We start from the raw sequence: 16,556 nt of genomic DNA on the forward strand, positions 1-16,556 counted from the left end.
ACACTGTTACCACTGGCAAGTGTACTTTCAACTCTGCTTTAGTCTGCATTCCACTCAGGGTGACAGGTGAATAACATGTCACATTCTTGCATGCATGTCTTCAAGATAGGTGGAATGCTATGTGGAGGTTTAAGTGAGTCCTGGGTCCTTAGACAGGAGACAGGCAGAGGTCATATGACATTCTAGGTCAATTCACCTTGGAGGGATTAGAGCCAAGTACAAATGTCAAATGAGTGCTTCTCATTATCATTGATCTGGGTGGCATGTGGCCTTCTCCTTTCTTCCTGTAATCCACTGAGGTCTCTTCCTTTGCCATGTTCTTGTTTGGAGCTGATAGAAGCCTGAGTTGATCTTTTTCAGTCCATGTTTTGTGACTGTTTTTGAATACTTTGCCTGTCTGCAGATTTCAAATCTGTAATTTCAGTTAAAATATTAATGTTGACTGTCCAGTAAAGTTGAGGTATTGGGAGACTGCAGCCTGAGAGCTGCCATGCCCTTCCCCACCATTCCTGTGTCTTAGTAACTGCCTTCCTCTCCCAGGTCTCAGAAGCTGCAAGAGAGCTGGGATTGGCCACAGCTGAAGAAGACAGCATCTTGCAGAAGGAGTTGCCATGCCAGGAGGCCCCTGCTGAGCACCATCCCCAGCACCCACCATCTTCCTCGGATGAATCTTCCTCAGATGAATCTTCTTATAGCACATGTCCTGAGTGGGAATAGGCCCTACCGAGGAAGCCATGGCTGATTCAGGGCGTTGTTCCCTTTTCTCTTCAGACAACGACTCTTGGTAGAGAACTGAGGCGGCTGCACTGCTACCAAGTGTCCAAGAGGAGCAGCAGCCTGGAGGGCTGTGCTGCTAAAAGTGCAGAAAAAGCTGAACAATAATTTTCCTTTAGAGTTTTAGTTGAAGTTTTCATTTTTGTTCTTTGAGTTATTGTTAGTTATTTAGAAGTTATATGTTCTTGTTCTTGTATTTCTTTGTTTGTTTTTGCCTTTATCTCTATATTAATTGAACTTGTAAAACCTATTTTTTTAAAAATTCTATTTCTTATGCAGAAAAATTGATTTGCAAGTAGTGACTCTTGAGACCATCTTCCTTATTCATGTGTTCTATCCCCTGCTGTAGACCTAGAACTCACATCCAGAGATGGATCTTTGTAAGTTCCAGGCAGCCAGGGCTGTATAGTAAAGTCATAGCCTAGCCACCTAGGGGTATACAAGGTGATGATCTTTTGTGTCGATAATTTTACTTACCCCATGGAAACACACTTGATGATGTAATCACTGCCACACTGCATCCATGGTGTCATGAATTCTCTTACTCCTAACATATAGCACTCTATAACACACATTCATTCATGATCCCGTGAACCAGATACTGAGTAATATAATATACAGCCATTGTTCTAGAGCTGCTGCGGATATAAAAACACTCAGAAAGGAATATAAAATAAATCAGGAAGGCCAGAGCCATCTGCCTCAGTTTACTTGCAATAGAGCATCAGTGATTGAGGTGAACAATGGCTTCCCTTTGGTTCTGGCCTGAAAGGGTCAGAGACGTTAACTGGGAGAAAGTTCAGGGGTCCTTCCTCCTGAAAGGGAGGGATGTCTAAACATGACTTTCTGTGAGCCAGAGTTTTTCCTTGTTCCTAGTCAAGAGTTAATATTTACCCTGAGAGGAAGATGTCCTTGGGTCTTCAGATAACAGTTTCTTCTTCTGAAATTCATTCTTGTTATGAGAAAATGACTCCAAAATAGATAATATTGTTTGCCAGATGCAACTAAGTAAAAATGTTATTTTTTGAGCAAAATTAGCAAAGTCATATCCCATGTTTTTAAGCTGTAGAAATCAGTAAAGCTTTGCTACTTGCCACCAGAGCAGTAATCCATCTGTTTCTTTAAGGCATTCGAGAAGCTGGTCTTCATCAAGTGTTAACCACATAGCAGATATAATGACCTTCCATGGCTTGCTGGGAAATAGCTTTTGATAGATGCTGCTGTCCTTGACCATAAACTTGCTGTGTTTTTGCTGTTGCTGATTAGACTTATGTTTAACATTTATGTGAATGGGTGTCTTTCCTACTGAATGTAATACTGTATGTGGCTCCTCCTGAGGGACATTTCCTTCAGAGGACAGAAGGAACCACAACCATTCCTGGAGATGATTGTTAGGCACCATGTGGGTCTTCTAGAGAGCAGCAGATGCTCTAACCTGTGAGGCATCCCCACACCTCCTGCAGTTGGCTTTTGTCCTTCCAGAGAATGTGCTGTTTTAGATGGACAGGATCAAGTCCAGTTGAGTGGAGACATCTCTGGAGATGTGTAAGTACAGTGCCTGACCTGCGAATACTCATTGTCCTATGCTGCCAGGCATGTATGCAGGGCTCTGATGTTACCACTGGCAGTTCTGTGTTCAGAGCCTTTTAATTGGACAAAATGGGGTAGGGGGAAAGTTGTGGATTGCTGTTTGTGTTTTCTGTTCCCTCAAGAGTCCCTAAACACAGGTTCAGTCAGGTGAAATCTTAATTGGTCAGATAAGGCTAGAGGCTCTTATTGGACAATTGGTAAGAAATGCAGATCTGAAATATTAGAGAGTGGAAGTGTGATGGAGAAGAGAGAGGAAACGGAGGACAAAAGATGGAGGAATAGGAAGATGGTGCTAGACTACGGGGCCCTAGTGTCCATAAATAACTGGGGATTTCATAAATGGGAAATAGAGTAATGTAGGTACATTTTCCTGATGTAATTGTGCAGGTTGTAATTATATGTGCTGCGTTTTGTATTGCTGCATGGGCACTTTGTGCTTGTAGATTTCCCCTAATAAATTTGGCTGGCATATTACAAGTCTCTTATGTTATTATTTTAAGAGGTAAAGGGGAAGTGTGAGTGGCAGCCAGCTCACTGTAGGCTAGCCACAGATAGTGGATTCCATTGGAAGTATGAACAGCCTGGCAGCAGGTAACCATGGGAAACAGGGCAAGAGTGCTGCATGGGGCTGGCCACTCGAGGTTACCGAGATCATCTTGCCTGTCCCTAATCACTTAGCATGGATTGGGTTTTGTTGTTTTGGTTTTGGTTTTTTTTTTAAGGGTTTTTTTTTTTTTTTTTTTTTTTTTTGCTACAAGCTACAATCACGTATTTCCTTTTGTTCTAAGCATAGTAGCAATCTGTCCAACTTGAAGAAAACAATAAAAGATCCTCCATGCTCTGTTTCTTTTGTCTGTGATCCAAGCCCTCCCCAAACTGTATAAAAGCCCTATCTGAAAAGTTTGTTGCAAAGTGGGAGTCTTAACATAAGCACAGGGTAGGTGGTGGAGTGAAGGGTGTGATGGGGGAATCTGGAAGAGTATTGGGTGGCCTAGGGCAGGCCAGCTGCTGTAAGCACTCAGCATACACACCTATTATCCCCTGCTGTGTCTACTCTTATCCATATTTCTACATGTAAGAGACTTTTCTGTTAGTTTCTGTAGTTTGTACATAGTTTTTAAATTTGGGTTATAAAAAGGTTTACTTAATGAAAGAATGGAATATTGGAACATGCTTCCCTCCACCCAAATTCAGAATAGCTACAGTCACATTCCTGTAGAATACATACTCCACTTGCAAACAAAACAGGCTCAGAAACCAAAAAAATTAACAAAAAATAACAAAACAAAACCCCAGTCCACACAGATCAATTTTAAGAGTACAGATGTCATAGGATCTACTTTATTCTTTACATGGAATTTTAACTCCAGAAGGGAAGGCAACATAAAGTGAATTACCATGCTGTGTGGCCTACTGTGGAAAAAGTGACTCGGGCATTTCCAGGACTGTTTATAAGGAAGGTATTCATAACAAAGCCGCCTGTCACAGTGGGGATTTGCTGCACATCTCATAAAAGTCTCTTCTTGGTCAAATCCCCTAAGTTCTCCCTGATTTAATCCTAAGAAAAGCCTTGAGCTGCAGTGCAAGGGACAATGATTCAACCCAAGACAGCCACCACCATGCATGTGACTAGTAGAGGCTATCCTACCTATGCATGCCTTGGACCTAAGTAGCCAAAAGTGGCTTTCACTGTTTCTCCAGAGGGGCCAGCTAAGCAACTGTGAATCTGAACCAGCTACAGCAGTCTCCAGGCCCAGTCCTCTGCACTCCTAAATTTGGACCTGACTGAAAGAAAAGATGGGAAAAACCTAACAATGATTCCTTTGTTTACTATTATTGCTGCTAACACAATCGTTATTGTTGTTATTTCCAGTGAAGGCCCTGGGTCTACACTGTAATAAGCAATAATATTGATGTCTTTTCAATAGCTAGGCAGCTGTCTCAGCATCTCACTTAAACAACATCAATGTGAGGTCTGGATTCTTATCATCAATGACAGATAAGGAAGCCAAAGCTCAGTATGATGGGCCAACTTGCCCAAGGCTGTACTTAGAGCATGGCTCTGAGAAAATGTCAGTCCTGATTATGCTCACCCACTCTTCCTTCTCTGATACCACACCCAACTTGTAGGGTAGCAGACCATCTGCCCACATCATTGAATTAGTCCTGATCCCTCATCACTGTGCCTCGTAGTGGTCACAGTGATCAATGCTCTACTCTCCACAAGCCTGAGTAAGTCCTCATCTGGTGAAGTGAGTGAGGACTAAATGAGGAGGCACAGGAAAGCCTGGCATGCTCAGGCCTCCAGTCATGAGGCTGTGGCTCTCAGTTGGCTCCACGGCCCGCTCCCTCACCCTGTCCTTGATTTGGTGACGTTCTGAACCCATGCTGGTATAATAGCCATCTTTGCTTTCACCTTTCTAGCTCCTATTAATTCTATCAATCTAGAAAGGTGACAAACTTACTCTGCTTAGAAAGAAAAGCAAGTCTGAAACACAAGAAAAATAACACTTTTATGCTTTTGTTTCATTCATGTTTTTTCTTTTAAACTCCAGATCTACCCTCTGTCTCTTCCACATCCCATACCTCCTCCCCTGCCCCTCCTCTGTCCACGAGGATCCCCAAACCCACCCCACCAGACCTCTAAACTTCCAGAGACCTCGGTCTCTTTAGGGTCAGTTGCATCTTCTCTGACTAAACCCAGACCCAGCTATCCTTTTCTGTATATGTGTGAAGTCATAGCCACCTAGGGATACACGAGACGATGGTCTCTTGTGTGTGGATCATGTGGCTTACCCCATGTACACACTAAGATGTATTCACCACCATACTGTATCCATGCTGTCATGAATTCTCATACTCCTAACATATAGTACTCTGTAACACACGTCCATTCATGACTCTGTACCAAACACTGAGTAATATACAGTCATTGCTCTACAGCTGCTGAGGAAATAAAAACAATCACAAAAGTATATAAAATAAATCAGGAAGGCCAGAGTCACGTGCCTCAGTTTTGCTTGCAATACAGCATCAGTGATAACCACACACCAGATATGATAACCTTCAAAGTCACTCTGGGAAATAGCTTTGATAGATGCGGTTGTCCTTGACCATACACTTGCTGTGTTTTGTTGTTGCTAATTAGGAAGGACACTTGAAGCTCCCCTTTTGCCATAGCAGATATAAGAGTATATTGTGGAAGTACTTGTTCCAGCTGACTGGGTGAGTTTTACTGAATGGAACTGACTCTGTGTGGGGATCAATCAGAGAGTTAATGTGTGAAAGAGTTAACCCTGTGTTTCCACAAAGAGTTGCTGGCAAGCCAGGACTTTTAAAAGTTCAGCACCTACACAGGCCGGGTAGAGGTTTTGATTATACACTGGCACAGGTCCTCTGGGTTTTATGAACTGATTCAGCCAGAGAAAGGGTCATCCGCAACACAGTGGAGAGTGGGTGAAACTTGATTTAGCCCAACTGCCAAGATACTACTATAGTGGTTGGTTCTCCTTCTCCATCTTAGAACTGGAAGGGGCCTGGGTTTTGCAAAGCCTACTCAAGTATGGGTCCTCACAACACTGTGTGGTTTGTTTGGTAAATGCTACCAGATGTATACATTATCCTGGATTTTTCTACTGACACTTGTGATATAAAATAATATTTCATGTCAGCCCTTACCAGACTAAGCTGTCCTTAATGTGCAGTGTGGAGCACAGTGTCTAATTTTCTCTCCCAGACTGCAAAGCATTTCTAGACTTGGAAGCATGTTGCCAGCCATTCCTTTTTTTTTTTTTAAATAATTTCGTTTTTACTGGATTTTGCATTCATTTACATTTCAACTGTTATCCCTTTCCCAGTTCACCTTCCCCAAACCCCCTATACCATCCATCTTCCCCCTGCTTATATGAAGGTACATCCCCCGTACCCACACACTCCCACCTCACCGTCCTAGCATTCCCCTACACTGGAGCATCTAGCCTTCACAGGACCAAGGGCATCCCCTCTCATTGGTGCCAGATAAGGCCATCCTTTGCAACATATGCAGCTGGAGCCATGGGTCCTCTCTGAAAATCAGTCTGGTGGTTCTTCAGAAAACTGGACAGAGGATCCCGCAATACCTCTCATGGGTATATATCCAGAAGATGTTCCAACTGGTAACAAGAACACATGCTCCACTATGTTCGTAGCAGCCTTATTTATAATAGTCAGAAGTTGGAAAGAACCCAAATGTCCCTCAACAGAGGAACGGATACAGAAAATGAGGCACATTTACACAATGGAGTATTACTCAGCTATTAAAAAGAATGAATTTATGAAATTCCTAGGCAAATGGATGGACCTGGAGGGCATCATCTTGAGTGAGGTAACCCAAGCACAAAAGAACTCACACAATATGTACTCACTGATAAGTGGATATTAGCCCAGAAACTTAGAACACCCAAGATACAAGATACAATTTGCAAAACACATGAAACTCAAGAAGAACAAAGACCAAACTGTGGACACTTTTCCCCTTCTTAGTATTGGGAACAAATCACCCTTAGAAGGAGTTACAGAGACAAGGTTTGGAGCTGAGATGAAAGGATGGACCATCTAGAGACTGCCATACCTGGGGATCCATGCCATAATCAGCCTCCAAATGCTGACACCATTGCATACACTAGCAAGATTTTCCAGAAAGGACCTTCATTTAGCTGTCTCTTGTGAGACTATGCTGGGGCCCAGCAAACACAGAAGTGGATGCTCACAATCAGTTATTGGATGGATCACAGGGCCCCCAATGGAGGAGCTAAAGTACCCAAGGAGCTAAACGGGGTCTGCAACCCTATAGGTGGAACAACAATGTTAACTAACCAGTACCCCCTCCCCCCCACCAGAACTTGTGTCTCTCGCTGCATATGTATCAGAAGCTGGCCTAGTCGGCCATCAGTGGAAAGAGAAGCACATTGGTCTTGCAAACTTTATATGCCTCAGTACAGGGGAACACCAGGGCCAAGAAGTGGGAGTGTGTGGGGAGGAGGGGAGTGGGAAGAAGGGTATCTGGGACTCTTGGGATACCATTGGAAATGTAAATGAAGAAAATACCTAATTAAAAAAAACAAAAAGAAAAGAAAAGTGGATTGAGGCAAATTGATTTGCGGATTTGACTGAAGTATCTTGTAAAAGAACAGTTAAAGACACACATGGATTGAGACATTTTATTTATGATTTTGTTAATATAGGTGAGAATTTGTATGTTCTTTCTCCAGGCCATATAAAATTCAAGTTATATAATCAGGAAATCAAGACAGGCACATTAGTTCAGATCAGGAAGACAGGCACATGCGTGCAGATCAGGATAAATACCTGTGTATGCCTCTATACATAGGAAGACTGTGGACTCCTGAGCAAGAGGGCATAATCATTAGCATAATAATATTCCTTGCTAGATGCTTGGAATATATAATAGCAGCCATGAAATAATCCTATTAGGGAACACATTTGTGCGTGTATCTGTATATCCACACAATCACACACACACATGCACACAGAACACATACAAACACTCATACACACACATACACATACACACATACAGACACATACACACACACATCCCTTTTTAATTAATAGAAGCACATGAAGCACAAATAGAGGTTGAGGTATTTATACTTGGTGACACAAGATGTTTTTTCCATCAATATTCTACTAAGAAGACAAATGGTAAACATTTAAACTAAACAGTGCAGGGAAATATATAAGGAAATGAGGACAGAGAATGCAATGAGAAAATTAATACACAGCACTGTTAATGAAATTATGTAATCTATGAGGATGCTATGTGAGGGGTACATTCTAGAATACATGTCAATAAAGAGATTTGTTGGGATAACAACAACCAAAAAAAGTCCATGGATCTTTCTGGCTTTTGTACAAGTCAATATAGAAAGGATGTCTTTATTTCGAATAGAAACTAGTTCTATTAATTATTGTCTTAGGTAGGGTTTTACCTGCTGGGAAGAGACACCATGACCGAGGCAACTCTTATAAGAACAATATTTAATTGGGGCTGGCTTTCAGATTCAAATTAGTCCATTATGATTAAGGTGGGAGCATGGTGCCATCCAGGCAGGCATGGTGCAGGAGGAGCTGAGAGTTCTACAACTTCATCTTAATACTGCTAGCAGAATACTGGCTTCCAGGCAGCTAGGATGAGGGTCTTAAAGCCCAAGCTCATAATGACAGACCTACTCCAACAAGGCCACACCTACTCTGACACCTTCTAACAGTGTCATTCCCTGGGCCAAGCATATACAAACCATCACAAATATAGACTTGTGAAAATCTAAGGACATTATCACCCATATGTGAATACTAATCAAGTCATTGTCCCAATCATGTGGCTCACAGAGGTCAATAATGAAGAGGTTTTTTTAGGCTAGTAGGTCAAAGTTAGGAATACACACCAAAGTATTCAGCCTGTCTACCATGAGATGGGAGGCATTAGAGCAATGTTCTGGGCTGTGGCTTGTTCACCTCTTTAGTGTGCAGGACATGGAGAATGCTAGCCACTTTTATTTTCAGAACTAGTAAGCCACTCAGTGGAAAGAGCCATTGGTCAACTACTCTCCTGTTGGCCAGAGATCTGGATTGGAAGATCTGGACCAAGTCTTACAACATTAGGATTGGGAAGGGACAAGAGGTAGCAAAGGCCAGAAAGCATGTGTCATTGTGCTTGCTACATAAGCCAGGGCTGTGCTCTGGAGGGAGGCATGGTAATGGAAGGCATCTTTGCCTACCCCAACCCCTTTAAGAGTCAGAAGGAGGCTGTGCAGAGGGAGTGAAGATAGAAAGAATTTGCAATGGGCATTGAGTGTTCAAAACTCTGTCAAAGTCTGATGCTCAGATGTGCTCTAATTTGGCAGAGTTTTGAAGGAGTTTTTATTAAAATATTTTTCAACAGGGTAGGAATGTAATGAGGTGATGGTCCTGAGCAGCTGTGGAGTTGGAGCATCCTTCAAGGGTGGCTCAGCAGAGCAGTTTGTCTTCACTCTGCCTGGCTTATGAGCCTGAACCAATATATTACCCTTCAGAACAGAAGATCCAAGAAACAAATCCTCTGGAAAGCTCAAGAGATTTATATTCACTGGTTTTTCATTCCCATTATATAAGCCAAGCTTTGTGGTGCTAAGGATGGGATGGACAGAAGGCGTCCATGACTCAGATAAGGCTGTGCACCTTGTAAATATCAGGCATGATGTGAGGTCTTGGAGACCTAAAAGATAAGAGAACAGTCCTTCATATTAGGACGGGACAAAGACCCTGAGGGATGAGTACTTGCCTAGCATGTGAGGTCCTGGGCTCCAGCAACAACTAAAACATACAGGCCAATTCTTATTGAGCATTAGAACTCAGTATGGTGAGCTTTTATGCAGCAGATGGGAGGGGCTTTAGCCTCCCTGAAAGGAGGCCACTGCTGGGTCACAATTTTAAAGAGAAGGTACATCGGCAGAGTACTCTAGAATCCGCCATTACTACTTTGATGAACCAAACAACGATCAAAATTAGGGACTATGCTAATAGATACTCAAAACATTTTATTCTAGATTAGCACAGTGAGGGTCAGAGAGGAGGGCAAAGAATACAGATTGTCTCCTAAATTGAGGCATGTCAACAATTTAATCCCAAAATATCGTTAGAATGTGTCTGCTTTGTTGCCGTGATGCATCAGGTGTTCTTTCTGCTTATTGATTTCTGAAAAGTGCAAGTGCAGGAGGCTGGGCTAGGTTCAGTGGGTCAGGCACTCACCATGCAAGCGTGAGGAGCAGAATTTGGATTCTCTTCATCCAGGCAAATGCTGGGTGGCTACGGCAGTCTGATTATTAAAACACCAGATGCACAGATGAGAGCAGTGTAGGAAGACACCCAACATAGACCTTTGACCACACACACATACGGGTACTCTCACTCATGCAAACATGCTTCTACACACACACACACACACACACACACACACACACACCATCTGCTTACAGACACATATACACACATACATAAAACACATCTGCTTATATACACATGCACTCAGATACATACACACTAAGACACACATACCACATGCACATACACAACACACACATGCACCTACACACACACACAGAACTCTGAAAAAAAAAACAGGAATACAGGTTTTCTTTAACACTTGTCAAAAGTTCACAGTGATTCGGCCTCTTGACACACACAGCTTCTGTGAAATGCTGGCATTCACGCAGCAGGTCAGTCACTGAGCACTGTTTTCTGTTTTGAAGATGAAAAATATCCCATTGTGACAAATAATACAAAAATTCACAGCGATGCCTTCAGTAATGAATCATCTGCAGTTTCTGAAGGTGATTGACCGTGTAAGATAGTTTTTTACTAAGTCAAGGGAAAAAAAACCCTATGACTCTAAACACAGTATTGCAAAATATGTGAATTAATAGTTCCTCAGAGATGGTGGTGTCCATGGATTCAAGTTCCTGAATGTTCTCACCAAAGACAGTAGAACACTTTTTTTAAAATGCAATTTGCAAGTTAGTCCTGAATCCTGAGAAGTAATATACTAGTGGCTAGCATATCTAGTTTGCTGTTCTTGGCTCCCCCTGTTTAAATCAACTCTCTGCTTAAGACAGCTTGGCTGGCTTTTCACAGCTGCTTTGTCAATTGAACTGCTAGCATCAGGGTGGAAATTTGGCCCTGTCCTTAGGGTGCTGTTCAGGGATCAATGTTCATGGATTTATGGTTGGTGGAAGTCTCCATTCGTCCATGTCTTGTCATCAGCTGCCCATGTGGGGAGTCACAGGACAACTATTCCCTTTGTGATTCCACAGACTCTCAGATGTGGATTGCTGTCTATATGCAGATGAGGGCAGACGCAAGATAAGGTGAAAGCCTGTGATTGGACAGTAGAAAAGGAAGGTAGGCTGAGAATTTTAGGGATGAGTACAGAGAGTAGAGGGAGAGAAGGAGGAAAGGAGAGGAAGATACAAGATGGAACCTATAGGAGAAGAAGAGGAGCCAGAACCATACAGTTCTGGGAGCCAAAATATTGGGGATTTCTTAGAACTATGACTAAATAATATGTAGGGTGCATTTGCCTCATGTAGGTGTGTAGCCTGTGTTTATATTAATTGAATTTTGAGTTCATTGTGTGGGTGTTTTGTGAGTTGAGAATTTACTAATATAAATCTGACTGATAAATTACAAGCCTCTAGAATTTTGATTTTACTGGGTTTCTGGGATTTGTGACTGCTAACCACAGGGGGCAAATGGTTGGGAATGTGAGCAGAATCCAAAGCAAGAGAACAGCTAGATGGGCGGTCGTTGCATGGGTCTAGCCATGGAGGCAGCAAGATCACTGGGGGCCAAAGAGTAGCTGGTGATAGCATGGGATGATGGCATTTTATATTTTGAGCAACACCCAGCATCCTCAGAGATGTTGCCAGGGCATGGCCAGCTGTTCTCTTTCACAAAGTCAATCTTTATGTAATTGTAATCTGTTCAAGAATCCTGTTTTCATATCTTCACAATGAAAATTGTGTGGTAGAGTCAAGAAAAAGGCCTTGGGGAGGACATCTTTGAATGGGTGGTTTGTTAAAGCTCTGAGCCAAAATGAAGGAAGCGAGTCAAAACAGAACAGACAAGGGACAACCAACTTGGGGTCAGGTCAGGAAACACTTAAGCAAATGAAAGAAGGATAGAATCTGCAACACCTGAAAGCCCTGACCAATCACACTTGTTGCCATGGGAACTGGAGACAGCATCTGCATCAAGGGCTTGCCTGAGGGATCAAATAAAGATGCTCAAAGATGATTGTATTCATCCCCTTTCCATCGGGATTATAGTTATAATTATAAAGGAGAAAAGGTTCATTTAGTTCACAGGTCTGGAGGTTGGTAGCTGAAGCTTCTGCTAAGATCTGGTGGGATATGTCACACAATGAATGGCATCAGGGTGGGACCACATGGGAGGAGTAATAACCTGATGAGACATGGAGGCAGAGAGCAATTCAGGGGGAGGATTGCTCTTTTATTTCAGTCTACCCTATCCAATAGTGGTGTTCCACAAGAACCACTTAAAACCTTTCCAAGGGCAGTGATCCAGTGACCTGGCCCCCTCCCACTAAGCCCCACTTTTTAAAGAGTCCACAACCCAACAGTACTACATAGAGGATCAAACCTCCAGCATGCATCTAAACTATAGAACATAGGAGAGAGTCTCAGCATATAATGCTTTCTCAACCAATTGAGATTTTTATCCCAGTGCCAAGGAGCATGCAAACCCAGAGCAGATGCTAGGTGGCAGTTTAGACATGGCTCTGAGGAGTCTTGAAGCAGTAGATTGTTAATCCACTCTAAACTCCCCAGCAGGTGCAAGCAAACTCCTTGCTACCCACCCAAATGTTTTGGATTCAAAAATGAAACACACACACATGCAGCCTTATTTTTAATATACTCTAAACAGTTCAATGGTTGGGCCACTCCCAAACTTTCACATTGCTAATGTCTCCCCTCTGATATTCCTGAATTATTACTTACTAACGTCTATATTTCATCTCTGCTACTCCAGACCCTATTGAGGGCATGGCCCCTGGGGCTACTCTTCCCTGGCTCTTACACGGTTGTACGCTTTCTCTCCTGCAGCTCTCAGGCTCGATGTTTCTGCTTCCCTGGCATGATTATTCTAAAAACTTCTTCTTCACATGGCCCCTTTCCTGAGAAATCTAAAGTTCCTCCTTTGTTTCCCTGTCCAGCCATTGCCCACTGGCAACTTTTATTTACCAAACAAAGCCGACTCAGGGGACAGACCCTCAGCATCTTACAGGCAGACATGCAGGTTCCCATGTAATTTTGGGAGCCAAATTAACACAAATAGCATTAGAACCAATCCACAACAGAGTCTCAAAGAGAAGAGAGGCAAAAAGATATTTACTAGGTTGGCAAATAATTGCTTGATTTCACCATGAATGTGGGCCCTGCACAGCTGCCTCTTTGGACGTTGCTTTCGTAAGTGAAGCAGAAACTTCTAGTTCTTTGTAAAGTCAGTTATGTCAAATGATGTTTTCCCGGGACACATAGGCGAAAGGATATCTTGCTAAAGCAAACATGTGTAACACTGTTTTCCTGAAGCAGACATAGGCGAAAGGATGTTTGGATATAGCAAACATGTGAAAGGAGTTTGATGAAGGAGTATAAATATGACCCCAGAGACAGTGGGAGCTGAGCATTGAGCCTTGTTTTGGTTTGCTCTTCCTCACTATTCTTCACTAACCATACACATGTGTTGGTTCACTTTGCATAGTGTTGTTGAGCTCAACTTGTAGTAATGCTGCCATTGAGAGAAATTCACCCAACAACTGCTTGTGAGGTTCCTGTGGTGATTTTTGCTTCTGTGTCCTCACCTCAGGCTAGTTAACCAGTCTTGTAGTTTCTTCAGGACTGAGCTACAGCTGCCTGCTGTCTGCTTGCTGAAAGGACTGGACTGCAGCTGCTGGTTCATGCCTGGTGTCTGCCTGCCTAGAGGACTGCTCTATAGTTGTTGAGTTGTATTTGGTGTTTGTTATGGGACTGAACTGCTGCCAAAGAAGATCAAACTCAATCCCAAAGAACTATTGCTGAACAGGTCCACTTCCCCCATATCCTAATAACATTTCATTTCCACTACCTCTGCTGGGTGGTGGGCTAGAGGAGAGACTGAACCCTTAATAAAAGTGGGTTGCAAAAAAATTTATGCCAATAGATGGCACCCAACATGGTTTAACCATAATCGTTAACTCTGCTTCTAATGTGGTAGAGGAAATGGCAGATGATGAGGGGTTAGCAATGTTGCTTCAGGACATTGGCAAAATGGCAGCTTCTGCTACTGGGTGGTCTCCTACTGGGTTCCCAGAGGAGGTTTTCTGTTTTTGCCTTGTAGTGTTCTCATACACTATTTTGAAAAAGTTTGGAGGGAGAGCTGAAAACTCAGAAGGTTCACTCAATTCTCTTCTGCTGGAAAAGATTGCAGAGTTGTCTCTGTACATAGAGAGTTTGCAACTAGAGGTCAAAATGCTTGGAAAGCAAAAAGAGTCACAGGGAGAACAACAGAGTTCAGGCTTGGTGAATGAGACTTGGAATGTACCACATGATGTAAAGGGGAAAGAAATTTGGCCAGAGGTAAAGTGTCAACCTGCTCTGCTATACATACTTTCTCACCTCATTGAGACCAGAGACCTGGAAAAGCAGTAGGCAGCACAGGCACAAAGGGTTAATGTGTAACCGAGTGCACCACCAGAGGATTTGCTTGACCTACACAGGCAACTTCCGTCTTCACAGTCTTTGTGCAGCATTTGCCTGCTAATGATTCCCGCATATAATGAATTGACCTGGTAGAAATACTATATTTAAAGCATTTTAAAGACTATTGTTTTGTATAGTTTACGTTCTTCCTTTGTCAAAGAAATTCTAACTAGCTGGGCTATTCAGCATAGGGTGATTCCCTCAAGATTGGAAGGGATTGGTGTCAGCTGTTCTAGAAGCTGGTCAATAATGTCAATGGTTGTTGTAGTGGAGGCATGAAGCCAGAAAGCAACATAATTTAGCGAGGGGAATAAATGTTACTAAAGACCAGCTGCCTGGTGACGGGTATTATACGACTTACAAGAACAAGTCAGATCTGATGGTGGTGTAATTGAACAATGCCATGTTGCAGCTTTAAGAGCTTGGGATTTGGTTGAAGAACCTGAGAAAAAGTCCACCTCATTTACTAAAATGATACAGGATTATGGAGAAACCTTTACAGGATTCTTACAGAGGTTGAGTTTAGCTGTGAATAGAGCCATATCAGACCCTAAAACTAGATGTCATTGATAGAAATATTGGCCTTAGAGAATGCAAACACTGAATGTCAGAGAGCAAACAGACCATTGAAAGCACATGGAGCCGCTATAGATGAATGGATAAGGGAAACAGCTGGTATTGGTTCTCAGGAGTATAATGCAAATATCATAGAACAAATATCAGAAATCAAAATGGTCGATGTTTTAATTGTGGTGAATTTGTTTATTTCCAAAGAAATCATAAGGCTAAGAGATTCAGAGCTAAAAATAACAGGCATATTGCTTCTAGATAATATGGTAGTTGGAGAAGAGAAGGTTATTAGGATATGGAGGAAGTGGACCTGTTCAGCAATAGTTCTTTGGGGGTGAGATTGATCTTCTTTGGCAGCAGTTCAGTCCCATAGCAAACACCAAATACAACTCAGCAGCTGCAGAGCAGCCCTCTAGGCAGGCAGACACCAGGCACGAACCAGCAGCTGCAGTCCAGTCCTTTCAGCACGCAGACACCAGGCAGCTGTAGTTCAATCCTGAAAAAACTACCAGGCTCACCAACCAGCCTACGGTGAGGCTGTGGAAGCAAAAGTCACCACAGGAACCTCACAAGCAATTGTTGGATGAGTTTCTCTCAATGGCAGTTGAGCTCAACAACACTATGTAAAGCAAACCAATATGTGAGTATCGTTAGTAAAGAATAATGAGGTGGAGCAAAGCAAACCAAGGTTCAGTACTCATCTCCCACTGTCTGTGGGGTCATATTTATACTCCATCAAAACTCCTTTCATGTGTTTGCTGTATCCAAACATTCTTTCACTTGTGTCTGCTTCAGGAAAATAGTGTTCCATGAGATTGCTTTAGTAAGACATCCTTCCACCTGTTTGCCTCAGAAAAACAAAAAACAAACAAAAACAAAAAACAAACAAAACAAAACAAAAAACCACCACCACCACCACCACCACCACCACCAAAACCATCATTTGGCATAACTGACTTTACAAAGAACTAGATGTTTTGACTTCAGGTAAGGACCATAGTGTAACACATGAGGCTATGGAGAACTGAAAGGTTCCATGGGCACAGGGAAAAGGCTTGTCCTCAGGGGCTTCCAAACCTTGTGTATCCCTGTTCTCTTCACAGAGTCAGCAGAGCCGTGAGAGTCAAGTTCATTTGAGACTTTTCCAGGAATATAGCTACTGTGTGAAGCTGGTGTCTCATCATCTGTGTGAATAGTGTGTTTGGGGGGTGAGGAAGGGGGCAGTGTCTGTGGGTGGTGTGTGTATGTATGTGTGAGTATAGGCAGTGTGTGGTGGTGGTGGTGTGTGGGGGGGGGGGAGGCAGTTTTTGGAGGTGGTGGTGGTGG

At 42.8% G+C, this 16,556-nt stretch overlaps 1 protein-coding gene across 6 annotated transcripts in view; it reads left to right on the forward strand.

Moving 5' to 3' along the window:
• The window catches only part of Gm7361 (predicted gene 7361), an 86,100-nt gene extending 83,259 nt beyond the window's left edge, over positions 1–2,841 (forward strand). For 5 of the 6 annotated variants that reach the window (XM_006535787.4, XM_006535789.4, XM_006535791.4 and 2 more), the window contains one exon: positions 541–2,841. In XM_006535787.4, the coding sequence (XP_006535850.1) occupies positions 541–717 (177 nt within the window). In that variant the 3' untranslated portion in view covers positions 718–2,841. The remainder of the gene's footprint in view (positions 1–540) is intronic. The other variant, NM_001281527.1, reaches the window with a different exon arrangement.
• The last annotated feature ends 13,715 nt before the right edge of the window (positions 2,842–16,556 follow it).

Source organism: Mus musculus, chromosome 5, assembly GCF_000001635.26.
Source record: "Mus musculus strain C57BL/6J chromosome 5, GRCm38.p6 C57BL/6J".
NCBI classification, from domain to species: domain Eukaryota; kingdom Metazoa; phylum Chordata; class Mammalia; order Rodentia; family Muridae; genus Mus; species Mus musculus.